A 22,661-nucleotide genomic window follows, 5' to 3' on the forward strand; every position below is an offset into this window, starting at 1 on the left:
AAACCATAAATGTTAAATAATATAGAAAAAAAAAAAAAGAGAAAAGAATAGAGACATTAATCAATGTTTTTCTTTTTATAAATATTAATCAGATATTGATTCACAATTATTTGAGATTAATTATTTGTGAAGCCTATCCAGGAAAAGGATTAGCATAAACCCCGTGTCCAAACAGGGAGGCAATATTTGTTTCGTGTCTAATTTGATGTCCGGCCGTGGGATAGCAGTCAACGCCGTTACCGTGTCTGCAAGAACAGTGGATTTATTAGCATTACACATGTTTAAATTCCAATTATTATTTTTAGAGGAAATAATAGATGGGGTTAAAAATTAAACACAAATTAGATGGTTAAAAAAGTAATTTTGATTTGAGGTGCAACCAACAAAATGTAAAATTATTATTTTCAGCAGGCAGTGCAAAGAAGAAGAAGAAGAAGAAGAAGAAGAAGAAGAAGGGAGCGGAGGCGAGTACAGCGTCTGTAACATTTGAATTTGTTGGGTGGGGGTAAAATGGGAAACGTAAAAAAGTTTCCTCCCACCACCTCCACCTGCTTTAGTTAGAAAATTGCTGTCTCAACCTCTCTTCTTCATCTTTGCATAAAAAGTCTCCCTTCCCCTTTCAATCTCTCTGTCTCAATCCTCCTCCATCTTTCCCTTTTGTCTCTGATTCATTTCCCTCTCCTTTTCGCTCGGGGTCCTTCAATGGCGCCGGGCCTCAGAGACCTCCAGCTCTCCCAGGTCGCCGCCGCAGACCGTCGCCTGCCGGATATTTCTTCTGCTGCTGCTGAATTTTCCGATGATCTTGAGGATGTGCGTTTGCTTGATTCCTATGAGAAGCAGGAGGAGAATTTGGGCGAAATTGAGAAAGGTATGAGGAGGGTTCAGGTCTCAGTTTCTGGGATGACCTGCGCTGCTTGTTCTAATTCCGTGGAGGCTGCTTTGAGGGGCGTTAATGGCGTTTTGACGGCTTCCGTTGCATTGCTTCAGAACAGAGCTGACGTGGTTTTTGACTCCAGCTTGGTTAAGGTTTTTGTATTTCCTTCATTTTGGTTTCTTCTTTCAGCCATTGCGTGTGATGTTAGATTGGCGATGTAGGGAAGACGGTTAGTTAACTGGACGAGGTCGTTCTATTGCAGAGCGTTTTATGGGAGTTTGTTTTGTGTGAAGTTAGAAGAATTTTGAACGACAGAGGAACAGATGGAATTTAACAAAGAGATAATCGAGATAGAACAGAAAACTATTTGTTTCCACACCATCAAATCAATGAGAATCGCTCGTTTAGGCTTTAGGTTCACATCATTCATCGGTAACTTTTTTTTGTGATTGGCGATCCGTTTGGAGCTTGTTAGCCTCGTATGGACCAACAAAGTGATTTTAGTTTCCAAAAGAAATGTATATGTAGATACCGAATTGCACATTTTTTTTTTTATTTTGCTAATTGTTAAATAAATTCAGGAAGAAGATATCAAAGAAGCAATAGAAGATGCTGGATTCGAGGCTGAGATTATACCTGAAGCTCCTTCAGTTGGAAAGAAGTCGCATGGAACACTGGTGGGTCAATTTACCATCGGTGGTATGACATGTGCAGCATGTGTGAATTCGGTAGAGACCATTTTAAGAGATCTTCCTGGTGTTAGAAGAGCAGTAGTTGCTTTGGCCACATCATTGGGAGAAGTTGAATATGATCCTACAATTACCAGTAAAGACGACATAGTTAATGCAATTGAGGATGCTGGATTTGAAGCTTCATTTGTACAGAGCAGTGAGCAAGATAAACTTTTACTAGCGGTTGCAGGCATTGCTGGCGAGGTTGATGTACAGTTTCTGGAAGTCATACTTAGCAACTTGAAAGGGTTGCGGCGGTTTCTCTTTGACAGTACATCAGGAACACTTGAGGTTATTTTTGACCCAGAAGTTGTTGGTCCCAGATCCTTAGTGGATGAGATTGAGGGAAGAAGCAACAGAAAATTTAAACTGCATGTTACCAGCCCTTACACGAGGTTAACGTCTAAGGATGTTGAAGAAGCTACGAATATGTTTTGGCTCTTTATCCCCAGTCTGTTTCTCAGTGTACGTGAATATTCTTTCCTCTCAGCTACATGCCTTTCAAATTTTTATGTTTGTTATCCATAGTTCTTAATGTTAACATTACTTCAGATGATTACTTCTCTCACCACGTGATTGAAAATTTTCTTAGTTGGAGATCATATTGTGTTTTGAGTTTGCTTATTTGTATATCTGACCCCATTACTACAAAAAGAGAAGAGTTTAGTTTATTACAGATTTGCATTTTGTACACATGTACCTAACAGATTTTAATTTGATTCCACCGATGATTTTTTCCTAACATTTGTGATGAACCCTTGTAACATGATTTTTTTTTTTTTTTTTTTTTTTTTTTTTGAAAAACTCCTCTTTTCTGATAATATTTTGATTGTTTCATGGTTATGTTTCTTCCAGGTACTGATCTTTCTTCAACAAGTAATATGTCCTCATATTCCTTTAATCTACTCATTGTTACTCTGGCGCTGTGGACCCTTTCTCATGGATGATTGGTTAAAGTGGGCATTGGTGACTGTTGTGCAATTTATCATTGGAAAGCGCTTTTATGTTGCAGCTGCTAGAGCTCTTCGAAATGGTTCAGCTAACATGGATGTCTTGGTTGCTTTGGGTACCACAGCCTCTTATGTCTATTCTGTTTGTGCACTTCTCTATGGTGCAGTCACCGGATTTTGGTCTCCTACTTATTTTGAAACAAGTGCTATGTTGATAACCTTTGTATTACTGGGAAAGTACTTGGAGTGTCTTGCCAAGGGGAAAACATCAGATGCCATCAAGAAGTTGGTAGAACTTGCTCCTGCAACTGCTTTATTGCTCATCCGGGATAAAGGTACTTGGGTTTCAAGGAATCAATAGTTTTCTGTTCTCTTTCTTACAGACATTTTAATGAATTACATTCCAGATATTTCAACGTCCTTTAATAAAAAGCTCCAGGTTGAGCATAATGCTGATATATGACCCCTGAACCATCTAGGAGTTATGAATCAAATTCATTTGAATCCATATAATTGAGACATTAAGTATCTTGTGCTTCTTAACAAAATATTTTAGGATCGAGTTACTTGAGAGATGTGAATATTGTGGATGAAAGAAATTTTTTAGCATTAAAAAAAAAATTGTTTGTTGTCTTCTAGATCGTTGCCTGGTTCTAATTTTGTGTTTCTAGGTGGGAATTTGATAGAAGAAAGGGAAATAGATGCTCTGTTAATTCAACCTGGCGACATATTGAAAGTTCTTCCTGGTACAAAGATTCCAGCGGATGGTGTTGTTAATTGGGGTTCAAGTTATGTTAATGAGAGTATGGTTACTGGAGAATCTGTACCTGTTTTGAAGGAGGTTAACTCGCATGTTATTGGGGGTACAATTAACTTTCATGGAGCTCTTCACATCCAAGCAACGAAAGTAGGATCTGATACAGTTTTGAATCAGATTATTAGTTTGGTTGAGACAGCTCAGATGTCTAAAGCCCCAATCCAGAAGTTCGCTGATTTTGTAAGTTTCATGATGGGTACTTTACTTTTAAATTTAATCTGAGGTCTTCAGTTTTGGAACAAACAATAGTTTTTTTTAGTAAGAGGGGTGCAGGGGTGAATATTTTCATTTTAATCTTTTATTACATGAAGCAAAGTAGAATAGTAAGATATGAGCTCAACAAAAAGATCATGGCTGGATAAGGAAGTTTGTGTCCTAGATTTTACTAGCTTTGAGTTGGAGTGGAAGAGTTACTAGAAATGAAATGCAATGACTAATGAATGAGCTGCTGAAGTCGTCACCGTACATGGAACTTCAGCAAGTCTGAATGAGTGATATTCATATCCTTATGATGAAGAAACCTAGGGGTTGTTGAGCATGCCTTTTGGTTTATATGCTGTAGAATTTGCATATATGGTGATTTATGAGATCTGATCTTATAGGCAGTATCGTTGAATAGGACATTGTTTTTGGCTTTTCCCTCCTGTAAAACTGTTCGGTTGTCTTAACTTCTTTTTTGCTAACAGTTCTGTTCTGCTTGTTCTTCCTTTCCATGACCAAATATTTTTTTCCATGTAACCAAGGGCCTGACCTGTTGATCCATTGATATATTTTCTTTAAATTTTCTCTCTTGTTACAAAGCAAAAAGCACATGGGAGACATATATAGGCTTACCAAAAAAACATATGTCCGCTTACCAAAAAAGGCATATATAAGCTTGTCAATTTTTTTCCGGATGAACACCACTGCCCATTGAACATTGTAAAACTGATTAGTCGGGCATACATACCTATAGATGTGATGGGTTGGGCATGTTGGAGTCTGCAAATCATCTAGATTCTGTCTTCCACGCTGCAGCACTCTATTTGGACACGTGGGGCTCTCAGAAAATTTGCAAATTTCTTAATTCTGGTGTTAATACGCTTCTCTTTTGCCCGCAGGTAGCAAGTATATTCGTTCCTACCGTTGTTGCTATAGCATTGTGTACGTTATTTGGTTGGTAAGTATGATATCAATGCACTTTCAATTATTATCTGAGTTGACAAATTTGCAGTGTGGTTAAGAGTTAGGCAGAAACATTATCTAAGATCTGAAGCTTCTGTTGGCATCTGTAGGTATGTTGGAGGAATTCTTGGGGCTTATCCAGCTGAATGGCTCCCAGAAAATGGAAATTACTTCGTGTTTTCCCTCATGTTTGCAATAGCAGTGGTAGTTATTGCATGTCCTTGTGCACTAGGCTTGGCCACGCCGACTGCTGTCATGGTTGCTACAGGGGTTGGTGCCAGCAATGGTGTCTTGATCAAAGGAGGAGACGCTTTGGAGAGGGCCCAAAAGGTTAAGTACGTGATTTTTGATAAAACAGGCACACTAACCCAAGGGAGAGCCACCGTCACTACTGCCAAAGTATTCACTGAAATTTCTCTAGGAGATTTTCTTAAGCTGGTTGCTTCAGCAGAGGTGATTTGCAATTTTTTTTTGTAGCTTTAATTCATTTTTTGAGTAAATGATTTTTGTTCATATCTAATGACAGAATGATTTATAAAACTCAATGACGTATACTTCAAGGATCAAATTAAATATTTTATTATCCGTTGAGAACTGGTTGTGATGAATAATTCTGGTATGTTTCTGTGAACCAACTCAATCATTAACTACTGTTACTCTTTCTTCTGGCTAGGCTAGCAGCGAACACCCTTTGGGAAAAGCTATAGTCGAGTATGCACGACATTTCCATTTCTTCGACGATCCTTCTGCAACAAAAAATGGGGAAAACCAAAGTAGAGAATCTTCTGGATGGCTTTTCGATGTCACAGATTTCTCTGCATTGCCAGGCCAAGGCATCCGGTGCGTTATTGAGGGAAAAAGGATTCTGGTAAGAATTCATTTTACTAGTTGAGGAAATATGAGCGTTGATTTTCTTGTATCCTGGAATATATATTCTGATATTTTGGGGTTCTGCTTCTCAAAAACCTGTTGTCCTAAACAGGTTGGCAACAGGAAGTTGATGAATGAAAATGGAATCTCCATAGCACCTGATGTAGATAATTTCGTTATAGAGCTTGAAGAAAGTGCAAAGACAGGTATTCTTGTTGCATGCAATGATGACTTAATTGGAGTTTTGGGAATAGCAGATCCACTTAAGCGAGAAGCTGCCGTTGTTGTTGAGGGTCTTGTGAAAATGGGTGTTTCTCCAGTCATGGTTACGGGTGATAATTGGAGAACAGCTCGGGCTGTTGCCAAAGAGGTTGGCATAAAATTCTCTCCATATCTCGGTCCGTTAAATACTAATTTAGAGAATTAAGTGATTACACAAGCCTCCTGTTAGAACGATTTCATTTAAATGCAAGCTCTAGAAATTAATGTTGGACGCTGAATTTCTTGATGGCCGCTCATAGATCAAAATTTGATCCATTCATGTTTTTCTTAAATGAGACAAATGTTGTTGTGGTAAAAGTTAATGTTTTTCTGCCAATTTGTTGTGCAGCTTGGTATACAAGATGTGAGGGCAGAAGTAATGCCGGCAGGAAAAGCCGAAGTCATTCACAACTTCCAAAAGGACGGAAGCACAGTTGCAATGGTAGGTGACGGTATCAACGACTCGCCTGCTCTCGCTGCATCTGATATCGGAATCGCAATCGGTGCGGGAACTGATATTGCCATTGAGGCAGCAGACTTCGTCCTGATGAGAAATAATTTAGAAGATGTAATTACAGCCATCGATCTGTCAAGGAAGACTTTCAATCGAATTCGGTTGAATTACGTGTTTGCAATGGCGTACAATGTAATAGCAATTCCTGTTGCTGCCGGAGTCCTGTTTCCTTCTTTGGGGATTAAATTGCCGCCATGGGCAGCCGGTGCATGCATGGCTTTGTCATCTGTAAGTGTCGTTTGCTCTTCTTTACTTCTTAGGAGATACAAAAGGCCAAGACTTACAACAATACTTAAAATAACTGTAGAATAGGAAATGGGTTCGAGTTTAATGATGAAAAAGGAAAAAAAGAAAAGAAAAGAAAAGAAGGCAGAGTGTCCCAATTTTTGCGTTGAAGTTAGCATACGAATCCCCTTGTAAATGTGACTTGTATCATAATTTGTCGATGTCCTCTTGTTTGTGTTCTTTCCAAGTAAAATGGTCTGAAGTTTGCCTGTCTGAATTGGTTGAATTTTCTCTTTTATCATCGTACTGTCTGACACATAATGAATGAGGAGGAGCAGGTCAAAAACTTGGAAAAGAAGAATTCAAAGTGAGTGTGGTTGAATGGGATGGGAAAGGGATGCTTGTTGAATCAAGTTCAATATCTTGATCAATGTGTTTGGAAGTGATCTAAATGCTTTGTTTAATGCAATTGTTTTCTAATTTTTAAATAAATGTTTTTGAAGCTTACAAAGTTGCAAACATCAGCAGTGTCCCAAGTCATTCATTGACTTTGAATTTTCTCACATTTTGATCCATTATCACCTCAGGTCTCCCGCACGAGAAAACCTTAAACATCAGCTCTACTACCCATATGAAAATTAAGTTTTTATTAATTATTATTTAACTTTATATGAAAATTCAATCAAAATTAGTTTTTTTATTTTTCTTTTTTTCCAACAAATCATGATTTAAAAAATAAAACTTTCACCCATTTTAAGCAAGATAGAGACTCATTCAAAGTTTGGAATTTTGGGGAAAACATTGACCATCAATACCCACTTTTCCTTGCTCTAATCATTGTCCCAAAAACATATTTTCGGCCCATTTTTTAGAAACTTAAATAATATTTTAAATACAATATTCCATGTCATTTTTAAACAAGAACGAGCCTTTCCCATTTGAAGGGAAATGAATTGGAGGGACAAAATATAACTGAACAAAGTTATGTTTTTGTCTATCAATAGAGATAATGGTTATGTAGTTTTTTTTTTTTTTTTTTTTTTTTTTAATTTTGAATTGGAGTTAAGAAGTGAGACGTCATTTTCAAATATTAATTAAAGATGTAGGTTGACCAATATTTTTATAATTATTTGAATTTGAATATATAATTTAAATAACACCCAAAGTATATTTGTATATACAATTTACAATAAATGGCACACGAGGAAAAAGGTTCCTTGGAAGTAAAAAAGAAAAAAGGGGAAGGGTATATATGGAATTATAATTTTATTAAAAAAATCGGAAAATTAGGATTAGTTAAAGGGTCAAAATCACGTGCAATTACATTAATCAACAATCTAATCTTCTTACAATATCAAGGCATTGAATTTTATCCTTCTTCCTCCGCTTATCTCATTGACCCTTTAAAATATTATATATAAATTAATTCTATGAGTTCATTTTTGGTAAATATAGGAAATTAATTTTTTTTTTAAAAATGGATATTTAAATAAAATAAAGTTCCTGGTTTACTCCCACGTGTCAAATGTTAGGCATTTATATGAAAATAATTGATTATTGAAGCTAAAATTAATAACTTGAATATAGAAAAAATAAAATTAAAAAAAAAAAGGGGGTTGGATTAGAGGGTTGGTGGGGGGTAACAAATTGTAAGAAGGAAGCTTAGGTAAGGGTAGCATAGCATTCTTAATTCCCAAGTCATTTTATGTATTGTCTTGTATATAAATAATAAATAATAAATAATAAATAATAAATAATAAATAATAAATAATAAATAATAAATAATTTACCATCTTTATGTCCCCATTGATGTTTACTCACGTAGCTTCCTGGAAGCATCAGTTTCTTCCTCCTCACGCACTCACTCCCAAATCACAAATCTCCTTCATTCTCTGTTTTCTTTTTTCTTTTTTCTTTTAAATAAAAAGATATATATATACGCACACATGTTTTCCTCTCAGTTCATCCCATCGCCATTAATCTAATTCCTATAATTCATCTCTCTGCTCCATTTATTAAGCTACTTTACACACACACACACACACACACACACACACACACACACGTATGTCTATCAGCAGCAGCAGCAGCGATCAGTGGAGGGCCCAATTCTACACCCACGGCGGCGCGCCTTCCTCTACCACTGTCCCACGCGACGCTCCCAATAACAACTCCATTTCCAAGCCCAGACGCCGCTCCAGGGCTTCGCGGAAGGCGCCGACCACGCTGCTCAACGCCAGCACCGCCAATTTCAGGGACTTGGTGCAGCAGTTCACGGGGTTTCATGCCGCCGGCGCCGTCGTGCCTTTCGGCAGCCACAAGGGTCCGGTCAACCTCAGCTTCGGGCAGGCTGGAGATGAGTTCCATAACAACCACCCCTCCGTCATGCTCCCTTTCTCGGATGGGCGCCATTTTCAGCTCCGTGATACGCCGAGGGAGCACGGGGTCCCCATCCCGCAGGGGAATCGTGGGTTTTCAGGGGCGGCGGCGGAACTCATGGAAATTCAAAATCTGATGGATGAGGATTTGAATTACGATCTGGAGGAATTGGGTATGGAGTTCTCTTCTTCCAATGGGAATGGGAATGGGTACTTGGGTTGAACAGATAAGATTAATTAAGCAATTAAATTCAATTTAAAATCCAAATTGTTGTAATAATATGAACAGGAAGAAGAGATTAGTGGTACACCAAATCAGTAGCTTTGCTGCATGCTCTCTCTTCAAATTTATTTTATTTTATTTAATTATCTCTTTTGTTTGTTTGTTTGTTTGTTTTTGTGAGTCGATTATGGTAAACATCAAATCAATATATTCTTAATTCTCAAAGCAAAATTTATGTTTTTTTACGGTCGGACTACCTAATTTTCGAGCACAATATGGGATTTGATTTTTTTCTTTTTAATTTCTAAAATGAGTTGAGGCAATTTAAGAAAAGGTTAAATGCGTAAAATACTAAAACAAATGGAGAATTGAAGTTTTAAAGGGACAAGAATAATTGGAGCATGGTTGGTTGGAGGAGTGTTGTGGTCTAAGTCTAAGTGTTGACTTCAACATTGAATTGAGTGACCAAATGAAGGGGCATTTTTAAAACACGAAGGGCCATCATGTTTTGGAGTCAATGGTCAACCCCCTCCCATTTGATTTGAACACCTAAAATTAATCAACTCTCCTAATTACCCACCTTCACATTAACTCATATTAGTGTATTTGGACCGACCGAGTTTCATTTCATGACTCGGCGATGATCCTAAGCCACCATCACCCTTTTCAATCATTTTTTTTAATTAATAGAAAAAATCATATATATTTACTACGTGAACAAATAACTTAATAATATTAATTTTTAGACTCGTTGGTGAGTTCTTTATTTTAATTCAGAGAAAATTCAATTAATAAAATAAAAAATTAAATCATATTATTAACACAAGTAAAACACTAATATTTGAGGTCAAAGATATCATGCTTTTGAATTTGCTTATAGATACTAATTTTCTAAAAATATTTGGTTAAAATGTTAACAAGTGATAAAAAGACGTTTTTACCCATTAATTCTTAAATGTTAGCTGTAATATATATATTGTAGATGATATTAGATTTGCATATATCAGTTGGCTTCCGTCATTTTAATTATTTCTTTTTTGAAATTAAAATCAAACATTTCGAACTTCTGAAATATAATTGAAATCTATCTGAATTTGAATTTTTAATTTCTTGATAAAAAAAAAAAAAAAAAAAAAAAAAAAAAAAAGTTCATATCTTTAAGTAATTGAGCGGAGATGGGTATTGTTGGGACGAAATAAGGAAAGGCAAAAGGAAGCATTTTTATGTAAAAATCGTTTGAGGCTATGGAAATAAGAAACCGCGAATTTGGGGTTTTACTTTTAAGGTGCGAACCCGGGAACCAACAAAGCTCCACGGCGTCGACTGGGCAGATTTCAGCTCCATCATGTGGGCAGCCACCGTCTCCTTCCCTTCACTTTCTAACCTCCGGGGACCCATTCCTCTGAATAATCGACTGGACTCTTCAAAGCGCCAATCTTTGAATCTTCGAGCTTCTTTCTCTGATTACCCCCTTGCCAGCAGACTCATGGTTAGAAGTAATTTCACTTCCCTCTTCCTTTCCTCTTCCTCTGCATTTCACGACCCCTTTCCTTGATTTCCCACTTGGAAATTCCCCCCCAATTTCTTGTGTTCGCTGTGATGTTGTTGGAGCCCGTTCTTGGCTTGCGATGTGAATTTTTCCGCTTTGATTCATTTTTCTGTTGCTCCTCTTACCTATTCCTGTTTCTCTCCTTTTGTTTTAGTTTTTTTTGGCTGCTGTCCTGTTTCTTCTTGGCTTTACCCTTTCGTTAATGATGCTATTTTTGTTCCTTTGGTTTACTTTTCAAGTCTTGTTTCTACTGGAAGTTTATGTTGCTGTCTGCCTGTTTTCTTTTACACCAACCATGAATTTTATACAAACTGAAGAGAAGGTACCATGAAAGTTCTGCGTGGTTCATTATAGATGAGCGAGCAAGATAGATATCCAAAGGCATTGAGTTGAAAATTTCCCCATTTTATTAAGGAATGTTTAAGAAGTTGTGAGAAAGAAATTCAAGCTACACGAAAAAGGAAGGGAAAGCTGCAAGAAACTACTTCAATCTAAATTAATAATCCCATCAGCGACTAAAATATTATATGAACTGTAAACTTCCAGGCAGTGAGGAAGACAAGGTCTTTGACTATGTGCCTCTTTAAAAAGAAAATCTTTCGTTGAATTGATTTTGTTTGAAACTTTTCTTAAATTCATGTCTCTGTGTGAAATTGACTAGAGATACAAACTTGTTTCTCTTGTTCATGGAAGTTATAATTCCTTCAAACTTTTAGCATACTCTGTGACTCTATTTGGCCTACACAACTTTAGGTAGATAAATTCACAAGCTTAAAGGGTAGTTTGTTCATCAAGTTTTGATTCCTGAAAATGGGATCGAAAAAGTAAAGCACAATAATGTTGACACCTTAGATGTCCACTTGCATACAGATAAGGATGTTTAGTGCAAGTGATGTGGATTGGATAATAAAGCATCAATGGAATACTGGAGCTAATGTATTGAGAATTATGTGGACTTTCGCGTTTCAACTAAGATATTTGTTTCTTTTCATCCTACTCCTTTTACTTTTAAGAATAGGGCCAGAAAGGATTAATAATTTATTTGAAATGTAAAGGAAAAAGAAAGAGTTTAAGATTGACTGTGCCTCTTGGTGTCTATCTATATAACTTATCGAGCTCTTCGCATCGCCTTTTCTCGTACTTTCCTGTCAACTTCCTTTCCTCTATTTTTCATGGTATGTGTTGTCTTGCAATATGAATGACTTTCACCTACCATAACGCTATCGTTTATCCAGGCATCCTTCACTTTTGGACAATGCCTATCCACATTGAGTTCGTTACCGTCTTATCTATTTGTTAACAGTTTTATTTTTCAGTTTTTCCTGTTCTCAATATTGTTTCTCAAGGTAACTGATCATTTATTATGATCACTGAGTTCTGTTTATGCATGGTGTAAGTTAAAAAGAACCTTTCCAAATTGTCTTTTGAAGTAAACTAAAAGAAAAACTGATCTTCAGTACATATTTTTCTTGATGTTTTGTGAAGTCTTTTGGAATCTCAAGATGTGTATATTAAAAAAAAAAAAAATGCAGATTTACCATACTCCACCAATGAGAATCGGCTACAAGAAGAATTTTCAAATTTTGGTGAGATTGCTGAAGGTAACTGCATTTCTTTTCTCGTTGAGCGATTAAACTATTATATGATGTCAATTTCCAGCCAAGTCCAATATGCCTTATAATCTTGCTGCTTCACTTATCAACCTATGACAGTGTTATTAGCAAAAGATCGATTAACCAAAACACCAAAAGGTTATGCGTTCATCCAATACACTAGCCAAGACGATGCGATGCTTGCGCTGGAAAATATGGATTGCAAGGTTAAACTTCATCTAGCTCTGTCATTGCCACATGAGGTAACTCATGGTTTAAAGTTAATGTACTTTCTCTGTGTCTCGAAACCAGAAATTTGATGGAAGGACGATCTATGTGGAACTTGCAAAACCTGGCAGTGGATCTTTTCGAGGATATCCGGTAACCTCTGGACCCCCGAAAGAGCGGCCTATACCTAAATTGGTGCCAGAAGAGGTAGCAGATTGCTGGTATTGATCTTGTTCTTACTGAGATACACAATATAGGACAGAGATGGGTTAACAGTTAATGACAGTTGGGCACAATGAGATCAATCCCAAAGAATCTGTGAGGGTTGAAGTGTTTGTTGTGATGGATTTCTTACATTCCTCTTAATAGTTTCAGGCTTTAGATGCTGATGCCATCCTGCAACTTTGATATCTATTTGTATTTACACTGTTTACGACACTTGATGCGTCTTCTAGTGCATATTGCTGTATGTAGCGTAGCAATTGAGATTATGGATAATGTGGTAATTCATAAAGCAAATGCTTCACTACTCTGTTGTTTTTTGGTCCAAATTCAACGTGTATTATGTTTTTTTAGTTGGTTTTTAATGTCATAACTTACACCAAACTTTTGGAATGATAATTGAAGCCTCAAGAAGTGTGCCCCATTGACTAAGATTCATAGGTTTTTAGGGACTCCTATTAAGAGGTTACACGTTCGAATAAGAAAAGTCCTAGATGTCTCTAAAGTACAGGCGTTGGGCGTGTTTTGTTCTGTAATAATTAAGAAATTGAGGAGATTCATTTCTTGCATCATACTCGTGTTCTACTTCTACTAAGGTAAAGCAAGGTCTTATTGTGTTGCACTTTGGGAGTGTTCGTATTCACACTATGGGGAATCACTTCTAGACAGGGGGGTCCCAGCCCAACCACGCCTACTGCTTCCCCTTATCTTCTCAAAAAAGGGAGAATTCCAAAGTAGCTTTTATTAACTTTTGCAGCTTCATCAATAGATACGTCTCTACTCTTCCCTCATCAAAACTACATAACGTAAGAAAACAAAAACACCAAAATCTAGTTTTATCCCAAACAACCCACCTGACTTCAACTAATTTCCTCATCAATCCCAACTCAACTCTTGGGGGATCATTTTTATTGCTTACCGGATTCGTTTTAAGTGTACTGCTTCTTGATCTGTGCAGCTTTAGTTGACATTACACTATGTGATGTATAGAAGTAGCAGAATCCTTGGGGGGCTTGAGCTGATGCCTGCAGGTGGGGCAAGAAGAGTGAGACAGCAGCCATTGGTCTATGCAAGTGACATGGTACCTGTGAGCACAGTTTGGCAACATCCGTAGTTTATCTCCGTTTGAGAAGTCGACGAGGCAGATAGCACAGGGCGAAGTCGGTGAGCCAGAATTCGTGTAAGTTGAAGTTGGGAGAGCAATCATGTCTTGCTTCTTCATGCCCGAGTTCAGTCCTCTTAAAGCCACCCATTGGAATGTCTGTCTGAGGGTGTGATTGGCGCATTGAAGTATGCATGTCAGCATGGTATTTAAACCAAGTGTGCAAACAACGGCGCAAACAATTGCAGCCACAATGACAACGAGGTTGAAGTTGCTGCCTTGTTCTTGCTCGTGAGGGTACGCGAAAGATACGCTCGGCAAGGGATTAAAGGAAGGAGTCGGAGAGGAGGAAGGCTCCGTGTACGAAGAACCGAGCATTTTTGCAAGCTGAAATGGCCGAGAAGGAAGCAGCATAAACACAGGTATGGAACAAGTTGAGATGAAGAAACATAAGAGTTGAAGATGGAGGGTGAGAATGTGATGTGAAGTAGTGGCTCTTTTTTCTTTTGTTTGTGCGCTGAAAACAGAAAAGGCAGTCTCATTGCCCCCTCGCTTTCTTTCATCCTTCGCTCCAAAGAGAAACAATCAATTCCGTAGATATCAGTCTTGGTTTCATTGGTGAGGGCAAAGGCAATTAAATAAAATATAATTATAATTTTTAATTTACCTGAAATAAAAAAAAAATAATATTGAAAGTTGGTTAGCTTTTACATAAGTCAGTATTCTCTCGACCATATGGGAATTAGGAACAAAACCTTCTTCTTCTTCTTCTTCTTCTTCTTCTTCTTCTTCTTCTTCTTCTTCTTCTTCTTCTTCTTCTTCCTCGACGCCTCCTCTTCCCTTCTTCCACTTCCAAATCTCCTAACCTCGACACCATCTCCATTTCTCTCGTCAGAACCTCAAATCGCTCACCTTTCTCGCGACTGCATTTGAAGAAGCCCCAATTCCGAACTTCGAAGCCCTAATTCGTGCTCCCAACCTGCCATCTGGTAAGGGTCACTCAATGTTTGTGATTTGCATTCACGAATTATGTACACGGGATTTCTAATCCAGACTGCGTATAAGTGGATGATTCGGATTTGTGTTCTTTTTTCTAGTTTTTACTTCTTTGCTCTCTCTGTGGTTTTTCTCCTTTCTGTTTTATTTCACCTGTAAACGAAATCACTGGTCTTCAAATTTGTGAACGCGTTACTGCTTTTCCATTTTCATTCGCGCATGTATCCGCAGGATAATAAAGTTTATGAAATCTAATTTGTGAGAATTTTTGTTTTATGGGTTTAAATTGCGAATAGAAACGTAAATTTCTTTCTAAAATAGCATATGTGATTTTATGTTACTTTGTTTCAAAGTATATGAATTTACTAGTCTATTTTGCGGCTTGCCCTTAAAATCATATATCTAACAACTTCCTCTTTCCAAACATTGTTGACAAATTGAAGGCACCAATGGCAGGCGTCATTACGAAGTTCTTCATTGCATCACTGTTTATGTGGATAACTCCCATCATATTGTTATATGGTTTTAACCATAATTTGATTCCTGGTAAGATTTATTGGCATAAATACTAGCATCTGTTGCTTATGCAAGATTTTTAGCGGTCATCTTTTTAGTATGTGCAGACTTGTGTTTAATTATGAATCCAAGATACTAGTCTTGTGTTGGACTCACTACCCAATTCAAGAGGAACCAAGAGCTCTCTCTACGCAGTATACTATTTTCTCAAAAGCACCCTCACACACGCTGCCTACCACACTATTAAAAGCCCACACCAGATTACACTAACTTTCAGAATTGGACCTCCCATTTATGCCCCTCTTGTTATATTGTGATTAGAGGCCTGACACTAACTTACTTCCTCATTGATATAAAGAACCCAGTCTTGTCTGGATGGTGTTACCTAAAGAGCATGGTTTAGTATGCCATCTTTACTGCTTCATGGCTACTGGTCGTCAGACTCAATTATTGATTGATGATGTATACGTTTAGGGAAGCTTAAAATTTTAATTGCACGCTCATAATAATCCATTTATCTTCCTGTCCGTAAATTTGTTAGTATAGAAACAACTTTTATGTGAAATGTAAAGTATTTCTTAGGAACGTGGAAACCTTGAACCCCCTCGTTTTCCTTCCTGAACTAGGTTAGTGTAAACCTCTCTCAATAATGCTTGTCCCTCTTCCTCACTACCTTCTTTACTCATAACTGTTGGTCATTACCAAATCACTCTAACACGACTTCTGATTTGGTTCTTCTAAGATAATGAATTTTGTGTTTAACAAAAGTATTACTTCATATTTGTTTATTATTATCTTTTATTGCCGTTTTGTTCGTTCTTTTAGTTTTGATCTTGTACTTTTTGTTTCTTGTCATTAACAACCTGTCTTCTCATATTATTTTCTTGCATGCGCGTGATTACATTTCTAAGTAAATACTCTTCTGGACCAGGTTCAACACAATTGAATCCGCATTCTCTTACACTCTTGAGTGGATTCCTTGCTGTCATATCAGTCAATGTTGTCATTGCTATTTATATTATCATGGCAATGAAAGAACCCTCTAGTAAACATGAACCGGATCCTGCATTTGTTGCCGAGGCAAAAGCTAGTATAAACCAGTCTCCTGGGAAAGCAGAGGACCCCTCACAAGCCAATAATAAGAAGGAAGAATAGGAAATGAGAGAGGGAGGCTCTGATGAGCTTAACCTTTCCAGGATTTCAGATGATAATGTCTCATGTGTGGTCAGACTGTCTGCTTGTCAATTGAGACTTGGTTTCTTTTCTTTGCTTCTAATGATGTTATACTTGAAGAGGAGATGTAATATTTGTTGGTTGGGGAGAATTAGAATAAATTTTAGATTCTTGTATTTCTGGCTTCATAGTTAGAACTTTATAACATAATCCCGATGGTTTCAATCTCTTCATAGTCCAAGGAAAGACACCATTTAACAAGAACGACACCTTCGAACATCAGATTTAGAACCTCATCCTTTGGCTACCACCAAGGGTTGGTTTGTAGAACTTTGTAGGGGGTTCCTTCCGGTAGTTGGGACATGCTCTTGCTCCAAAATGTGAAAAACCCTATTTACCCTAATTCATACTTCATAACTAACCAAACCCTCTTGCGATTTAATTAAAAATTTGGAAGTTGAATGCAAATTAAACCCAAATGGTATAATAACCATACCAATGCAAATAATGTGTAAGCCAAGCTTAGGAGTTTAAAGTATGGATAATCATATTCCTTTAAGCGATTACAATATCCCCTAAAGAAGAAAAATACGCATATTAGCTACATAAATTATCTTATATTAGCTACATAAATTATCTTGAAGGCAAATATTATAATTATACAGCAGATATTTATGGTTGTAAGGGTCTTTTTTTTTTTTTATTATTATTATTTTAAATTTGTTGACTTCCGGAAAAGATAAATAGACGGTAACTGAGCTGGAGTGTCCATATAAATATATATAAATAAGCAACCATTGATCGAGACGAAAAATATAAAAAGGAAAAATCGGAAATTGCTGCGAGCGAGTAAAATCAGAGATCGGAGTGAGGGCTTAAACGAGTCGGGAGACAAAAGAAAACCCCCTTTCGGGATAGGGGTTCCCCCACCAACAAAACCCTAAATCTTCGTGATCTCTGTTCCTTTGATTCCCCGCCTTCTCATTTTTCCAGAATCCACTGCCTTGGGAAGAACTCGTCTCGTTTCGGGATTTGAATTGAAGCGCAACGGGGTGCGTTCTGGTTATGGGGAAGAAGAAGAAGAGGGTGTCGTCTAAGGTATGGTGCTATTATTGCGACAGAGAATTCGACGACGAGAAGATATTGGTGCAGCATCAGAAGGCCAAACACTTCAAGTGCCATGTCTGTCACAAGAAGCTTTCTACTGCTGGTGGTATGGTCATCCACGTTCTTCAGGTTCACAAGGAGTCGGTCACCAAGTATGTAAACTCCTTCCCCCCCCTCTCCTTTTCTCTCCTCAACTAGAAGTCTACATTCTACTTTTTTACCTTTTTTAGTGTATTCCTCTCTCGCCTTCTTTGTCTGCAAAGATTCGAGGGTATCTTCTGCCTTGCTTAAGCCACTTATTTTCCGACCAGTCACGTTTTTTTAATTGAACTCATCTTCCTTAATATGTTTTTGAGTGATGAAATTCTTATTCAACGCTATATTTCATTCCAATCGCGATGAATTGTTTCATTGGTGGACTGTATTATATACTTCTCAACGTCGTAGGAATTAATGTGGTAGAGTTCACATTTCTTCCTTCCATAGATTACCGCATGCGAGATTGTAAGATTTGAACATGAAAGTATATTGAGATATTGTAGTAGGTAGGAAAAGATATACCAGATACACTTGCCCATCAATGGAGCTTTTGTTTTTCCTATAAGATCAAGCACTTGTTTTTTAATTAATTCCTGAACTGGTATATTTTGTGTTGGTCACGTTTATATTCTAACGTTTCTGTTGTTGGTGGTGATCTTGTGATAGAGTTCCTAATGCAAAACCAGGCAGAGAATCGACAGATATTGAAATATATGGAATGCAAGGAATTCCTCCCGATGTCTTGGCAGCACACTATGGCGAGGACGGTGAGGAATCTATATAACTCACACGTGCACTGTCTTTATATTTATCTACCTCCATTACTATTTGTATCTTACTTCTCTTCCTCTTTCTCTCAGTCTTTCTCATGCATACATATACGTACGTGTAAATAGACATATATGAAGACAGAGTTTATGGGTCTATTATGTTTGTGTTATTGCAAGGACAACTCTCTTTTACAAGATTTTTTTTTTTTTTTTTCCTTTTATTTTCCAAACTGAGATGTGAATTTGCTAAATCCCCCCTGTTATTCTTGTCTAATAGGGGACATTTCTCCTGTAAGTTAAGTAAAAGTTAACTTGCTCAATCCCCATCCCCACCTCAACCCTCACCCATAGTATCTCTATGCTCTTTCCTATGATAAATCCTTGACAAATATAGTATCTCAGAGTTTTTTTAAAAAAATTTATTGGAGCAGTCTGTGTGCGTATTATTATTTTACATAATAAAAAACAATAGATAGTTCATTGATTAGATGGAATATACAAAAGAAGAGATCACATCGAAGAAGCTGGAAGTTATAAAAAAAAGAAAAAAAGTTTCCCCGGAAGTTATGGTTAAAAGTTGAACCAGATCAATCCTATGACCCTAAGTACGTTTGTGGTGAGGTATATAAAATTTCAGGAGGTTAGTGGAAGGGACTTGCGTCTATGTTGGATTGGGAGCAGACTATATTAATTTTTTAATAGGTGACAGTCCTCAAACTACATGACCTGTACAGTCCGTAGTCCTAAGGACTAAGGAGTAGAATTTGTGTTTTGGTCTTGGAATGATTCATTCCAATTCCTTAAGGAAACTACCCATAAAAAATATCTGAGGATAGGAAACAGAACCTTCTTCATTTAGATCGTGGTTTGAAGAGGAATTATTCTTGGAAGCCACCCAGTAATATCTGAGGATGTTATTGTATGCCCTTTGAATCAGAGGTTCTTCAGAAATAACCTCAGAAATGTGAGACGATGGGACTTGTTGAGATGCAACCCTATCTAATGAAATTGTCACACTTTCGTAGGGAAGAAATGAAAGAATACAAAGCAAAAGACCAACATGCATACAAATAAACAACCTAGACTAAAGAAACCTACCAACTAGCCATGCAAAAAGGGACGAACCCATAAGAATAAGACCTAACAGGTAATTATAAAGATTTGTGGAGACCAATGCTTAGATTGAGATGTTAAACCTGGCTAATGAACGAACCTCCTCGTAAGCTCCCTCCAAAATTCCTAATAATTCTGTTATTCCTTTCAAACCAAAGACCTCAAATGACCAAAAAGAAGCCAACCTGCCACAAAACTTGACACTTATCATGCTTAACTATAAATAATCTTTATGATCCAATATACTTGCTATGCTTAATTACTGATGGTCCTGAATAATCTAATATTGTTTGATTTTTTTTAAAAAAAATCAATTATGAGGGGGGTACATGGTATGCTTATTGTTTCTGTTCTCCAAACTTCTCTGCTGAGCTCTTATGTCACATAATGATGAATGTTGTTGTGTTTGTTTCTTATGAATTTTTATTTTTATGTTTATTTTTATTTTTATTTTTTAGTGGTATTGGAAATAGTGGTATAATTAGAATTATGGAAATGCTCTTCTTTCTTGTAGAAGAAGAGTCCTTATCAAAGGTGGCCAAAGTGGAGATGCCACCGACTCAGATGGTTGGAGGTGTGGTGCCCGGATCGCTGGGCATTGTATACCCTCCTCAGCCAGGTTTAGCTGCAATTCAACCTATGTAAGTATCTGCCTACCTTTTTTTCTTCCAATCACTATTGCTGCTTAACTTGAAGTTTTTGCATTTTTTTGTGTTAACTTCAGTAAAATGTTAAATTATCAAACAATGTAATTTCAACCAACTACCTTGTTACTGCAGTTATCCTTCGACTGGACAAGCACAGCCTACTGCCTGGCCGGTTCCACCTCGTCCCCAACCTTGGTTCCCTCCAAATTCAGCCGTTTCAATTTCGGCTCCTGCCCCATTGGGCTATGCTCAGCAGCCACTATTTCCTGTGCAGACTGCAAGGCCCCCACTTCCAGTATCATCAACTCCTATGCTCCAGTCTTCACAAATAACACATCCTGGATTGACTTCAACCACACCTTCAGTTTCTGTATCTCAGCCGTTGTTCCCTGTTGTTAATAATAACCACGGACCTACTCAAAGCTCTCCTTTTCCTTCATCTACACTTTCAACAAGCATTCCTTTGACCTCAGCAGCAGATATCAAGGGCTCAGTGACACATCTGGGCACTAACTCCTTTTCTACTATCAGCAATCAGGTTCCAAATGTTCCAGGTGCAACTAATTACTTTATGCAGTCTCTTCTATATGACTTCTCACAAAGCTTGATCCAGTTTGGTTTTATCCCAATGCATTGAATAAGGACAAATATAGTAGTACTTCCAGAGGTTTTTTTTGGCATGCAACGGTAATACGTATTCATGTTTGTTGATAATTGAAGTTTGGCCTTTACATAAAGTCGTAAACAACAAATCTTAAATTTTCTATGTTCGAGCATGGTTACCTCTTGTAAAGGGTTATCCACTAGTAATTTCAATTTTAAATTTCAATAGGAACTACAATCTATGCATTTCTCCTAATGTAGTTTCAATTACCAACTCCTGCATAAAATTGTAGAAAGTCAGAAGAGCCATTATCTAGGTTTTTTTTTTTTTTTTTAACTACTTAACAGGGTGCCTTGTCTGCATTTAATGTTGTAGGTGGAATATTAAGCAATTCACACTCCTATGCCTCGGGACCAAATACGGGTGGTCCTTCTATCGGACCACCTCCTGTAATTGCAAATAAGGCTCCTACTCAGCCATCAACAAACGAAGTATATTTGGTTTGGGATGATGAGGCGATGTCTATGGTAAGTTTTCTTGTGTGCTGATCTACCATGATTTATCTTGAGATTTCCAACCTGGTTTCACTTTCTTATGGTAAACGTGCAGGAGGAAAGAAGAATGTCCTTAACCAAGTATCAGGTGCATGATGAAACTAGCCAGGTAAGTTATACTACAACTTAAATATTTGGAGTTGGTTTCAAGTCTCTAACCATGTGCGGTAGGCTGTACATGTTTCTGTTTTTGGATTCTTTGTAGTATACATGTCGAAGTAAATCTGATTTTTATTTTATTTACACTTTATACAATGTATTTTCTTAGAACCTTGAGCCTGAACTCACTTTTTACCTCGAACTTCATGATCATGTAAATGCTGTTTTATTTAACTGACATTTTCCAGTTTGCACGCCATACCACCAATCTTGTGGCATCAAAAGGCTCAAGTAGGTATTTATGTTATCCCACTTACAGTGTGTATAAGGCCTTACCTATTGTTGCATGAACATGGTTTAAGACCGTAGTATATGCAATTCTTCCTTTTGGCTTTTTAATCTATTATTTATGATTCACTCTCCCTATGCGCTTGATGCCTAAGTGTGGGGATTTGGGTGGAACAAGATTATATACCCTACAGATTTTTGCTCATTTTGTAGCATCATTACAATTTATTTTATGATCGATCAGTGAATACGGCTTTGACCAGGTCAGCCTCTTTTGCAATGTTTGGCACCTCTTACATAGGACTCAACCATATGATTTGGCGATGGCATCATTTCTATATTTTCTGTCTAATCATTTTGTGTCGTATTCTTGGTTTCAGATGAGTTCAATTGATGCAGCCATAGACAAACGAATCTTGGAAAGCAGGCTTGCTGGCCGAATGCCACATTTTAATTGAAGGCTCCTCCATTGGTCTGTGGCAGTTGGTTTCAGAAGAAGCTGTGGAATTTGTAAGTCACCAGGGGCAATGTTCGAGAACAGATATTCTTCATAGATTGAGCAAGCTTCAACTTCAACATCTACATTGAATTCAATGCATTGCCAGAAATTGCATAGGGACAGTACACAGAGTTTTCTTTTTCCTGTCTATGTTGTCAATTATTGAAAGGTGATGATAATGAGGGAGTTTTCCTTTTCTTTTCTGTAATTTAAACCTCTTTGTACCCATTTTTTCCTTACTAGAGTTTTTGAGTTTAGAGAAAGATTTGCATTTTCGGCCTTGGAAGATAACCCCATCTTCCTTTCTATATTTCGTTGGTTCTCTACTCTTCCCTCTGCTGTGTTGGAAAGGAAACATGATTCCTTCAATATTCAATTTTAGCAAAATAATAATAAGAGGAAGAAGAAGAAAAGAACAGTATACAAATTCATAAGAACTCTAAGATAATGTTTTATGATTTATTTAGCAAGAAATAATTTTATTTTTCAAATATAATATTTGAAGTGGCGATTTATTAGAGGATTTAAAATTGAAGTACTTAAGTTTAAAAGTTAA

The 22,661-nt window shown here is 37.2% G+C and overlaps 5 protein-coding genes across 6 annotated transcripts; 4 read left to right on the forward strand and 1 right to left on the reverse strand.

Annotated features, from left to right (window-relative positions):
• The first annotated feature begins 431 nt into the window (after window positions 1–431).
• Window positions 432–6,683, forward strand: LOC111803839 (copper-transporting ATPase RAN1). 2 transcript variants are annotated; one of them, XM_023688429.2, is made up of 10 exons: window positions 888–1,026; window positions 1,137–1,306; window positions 1,456–2,070; window positions 2,461–2,890; window positions 3,227–3,552; window positions 4,473–4,531; window positions 4,647–4,989; window positions 5,210–5,404; window positions 5,519–5,776; window positions 6,017–6,683. In XM_023688429.2, exons 3-10 carry the CDS (start codon window positions 1,576–1,578, stop codon window positions 6,491–6,493), a joined length of 2,583 nt encoding a protein of 860 aa, XP_023544197.2. In that variant the 5' UTR covers window positions 888–1,026; window positions 1,137–1,306; window positions 1,456–1,575; the 3' UTR covers window positions 6,494–6,683. The 2 variants fall into 2 exon arrangements, with proteins under 2 accessions (XP_023544195.2, XP_023544197.2); XM_023688427.2 differs by lacking the exon at window positions 1,137–1,306 and having other exon boundaries at window positions 432–1,026.
• Window positions 6,684–10,203: 3,520 nt separating this feature from the next.
• LOC111803073 (RNA-binding (RRM/RBD/RNP motifs) family protein) lies at window positions 10,204–12,905 on the forward strand. Its single transcript, XM_023687336.2, has 4 exons — window positions 10,204–10,503; window positions 12,089–12,157; window positions 12,269–12,375; window positions 12,461–12,905. The coding sequence occupies exons 1-4, from the start codon at window positions 10,353–10,355 to the stop codon at window positions 12,602–12,604; spliced, it is 471 nt and encodes a 156-aa protein (XP_023543104.1). The 5' UTR covers window positions 10,204–10,352; the 3' UTR covers window positions 12,605–12,905.
• A 115-nt stretch (window positions 12,906–13,020) lies between these two features.
• LOC147790436 (RING-H2 finger protein ATL78-like) lies at window positions 13,021–14,351 on the reverse strand. Its single transcript, XM_087127848.1, has one exon. It carries the CDS (start codon window positions 14,112–14,114, stop codon window positions 13,569–13,571), a length of 546 nt encoding a protein of 181 aa, XP_086983974.1. The 5' UTR covers window positions 14,115–14,351; the 3' UTR covers window positions 13,021–13,568.
• Window positions 14,352–14,500: 149 nt separating this feature from the next.
• LOC111803138 (uncharacterized) lies at window positions 14,501–16,561 on the forward strand. The gene is made up of 3 exons (XM_023687421.2): window positions 14,501–14,689; window positions 15,140–15,242; window positions 16,144–16,561. Exons 2-3 carry the CDS (start codon window positions 15,146–15,148, stop codon window positions 16,365–16,367), a joined length of 321 nt encoding a protein of 106 aa, XP_023543189.1. The 5' UTR covers window positions 14,501–14,689; window positions 15,140–15,145; the 3' UTR covers window positions 16,368–16,561.
• Window positions 16,562–17,202: 641 nt separating this feature from the next.
• LOC111803835 (protein SUPPRESSOR OF FRI 4) lies at window positions 17,203–22,431 on the forward strand. The gene is made up of 7 exons (XM_023688420.2): window positions 17,203–17,644; window positions 18,198–18,298; window positions 19,929–20,055; window positions 20,194–20,615; window positions 21,041–21,192; window positions 21,275–21,328; window positions 21,987–22,431. The coding sequence occupies exons 1-7, from the start codon at window positions 17,451–17,453 to the stop codon at window positions 22,062–22,064; spliced, it is 1,128 nt and encodes a 375-aa protein (XP_023544188.2). The 5' UTR covers window positions 17,203–17,450; the 3' UTR covers window positions 22,065–22,431.
• The last annotated feature ends 230 nt before the right edge of the window (window positions 22,432–22,661 follow it).

Source organism: Cucurbita pepo, chromosome 10 (genome assembly GCF_057944985.1).
Source record: "Cucurbita pepo subsp. pepo isolate OVF chromosome 10, ASM5794498v1, whole genome shotgun sequence".
NCBI classification, from domain to species: Eukaryota; Viridiplantae; Streptophyta; class Magnoliopsida; order Cucurbitales; family Cucurbitaceae; genus Cucurbita; species Cucurbita pepo.

Coding starts and splice junctions, on each gene's coding strand:
- LOC111803839 (XM_023688427.2), top strand. CDS start 703: ATGGCGCCGGGCCTCAGAGACCTCCAGCTCTCCCAGGTCGCCGCCGCA. Junction 3,553..4,472: donor TCCAGAAGTTCGCTGATTTT/GTAAGTTTCATG, acceptor TTTTGCCCGCAG/GTAGCAAGTATATTCGTTCC. Junction 5,405..5,518: donor TTGAGGGAAAAAGGATTCTG/GTAAGAATTCAT, acceptor TGTCCTAAACAG/GTTGGCAACAGGAAGTTGAT.
- LOC111803073 (XM_023687336.2), top strand. CDS start 10,353: ATGTGGGCAGCCACCGTCTCCTTCCCTTCACTTTCTAACCTCCGGGGA. Junction 12,158..12,268: donor TTTTGGTGAGATTGCTGAAG/GTAACTGCATTT, acceptor AACCTATGACAG/TGTTATTAGCAAAAGATCGA. Junction 12,376..12,460: donor TGGAAAATATGGATTGCAAG/GTTAAACTTCAT, acceptor TCTCGAAACCAG/AAATTTGATGGAAGGACGAT.
- LOC147790436 (XM_087127848.1), bottom strand. CDS start 14,114: ATGCTGCTTCCTTCTCGGCCATTTCAGCTTGCAAAAATGCTCGGTTCT.
- LOC111803138 (XM_023687421.2), top strand. CDS start 15,146: ATGGCAGGCGTCATTACGAAGTTCTTCATTGCATCACTGTTTATGTGG. Junction 15,243..16,143: donor TAACCATAATTTGATTCCTG/GTAAGATTTATT, acceptor CTTCTGGACCAG/GTTCAACACAATTGAATCCG.
- LOC111803835 (XM_023688420.2), top strand. CDS start 17,451: ATGGGGAAGAAGAAGAAGAGGGTGTCGTCTAAGGTATGGTGCTATTAT. Junction 21,193..21,274: donor ATGATGAGGCGATGTCTATG/GTAAGTTTTCTT, acceptor GTAAACGTGCAG/GAGGAAAGAAGAATGTCCTT. Junction 21,329..21,986: donor TGCATGATGAAACTAGCCAG/GTAAGTTATACT, acceptor TCTTGGTTTCAG/ATGAGTTCAATTGATGCAGC.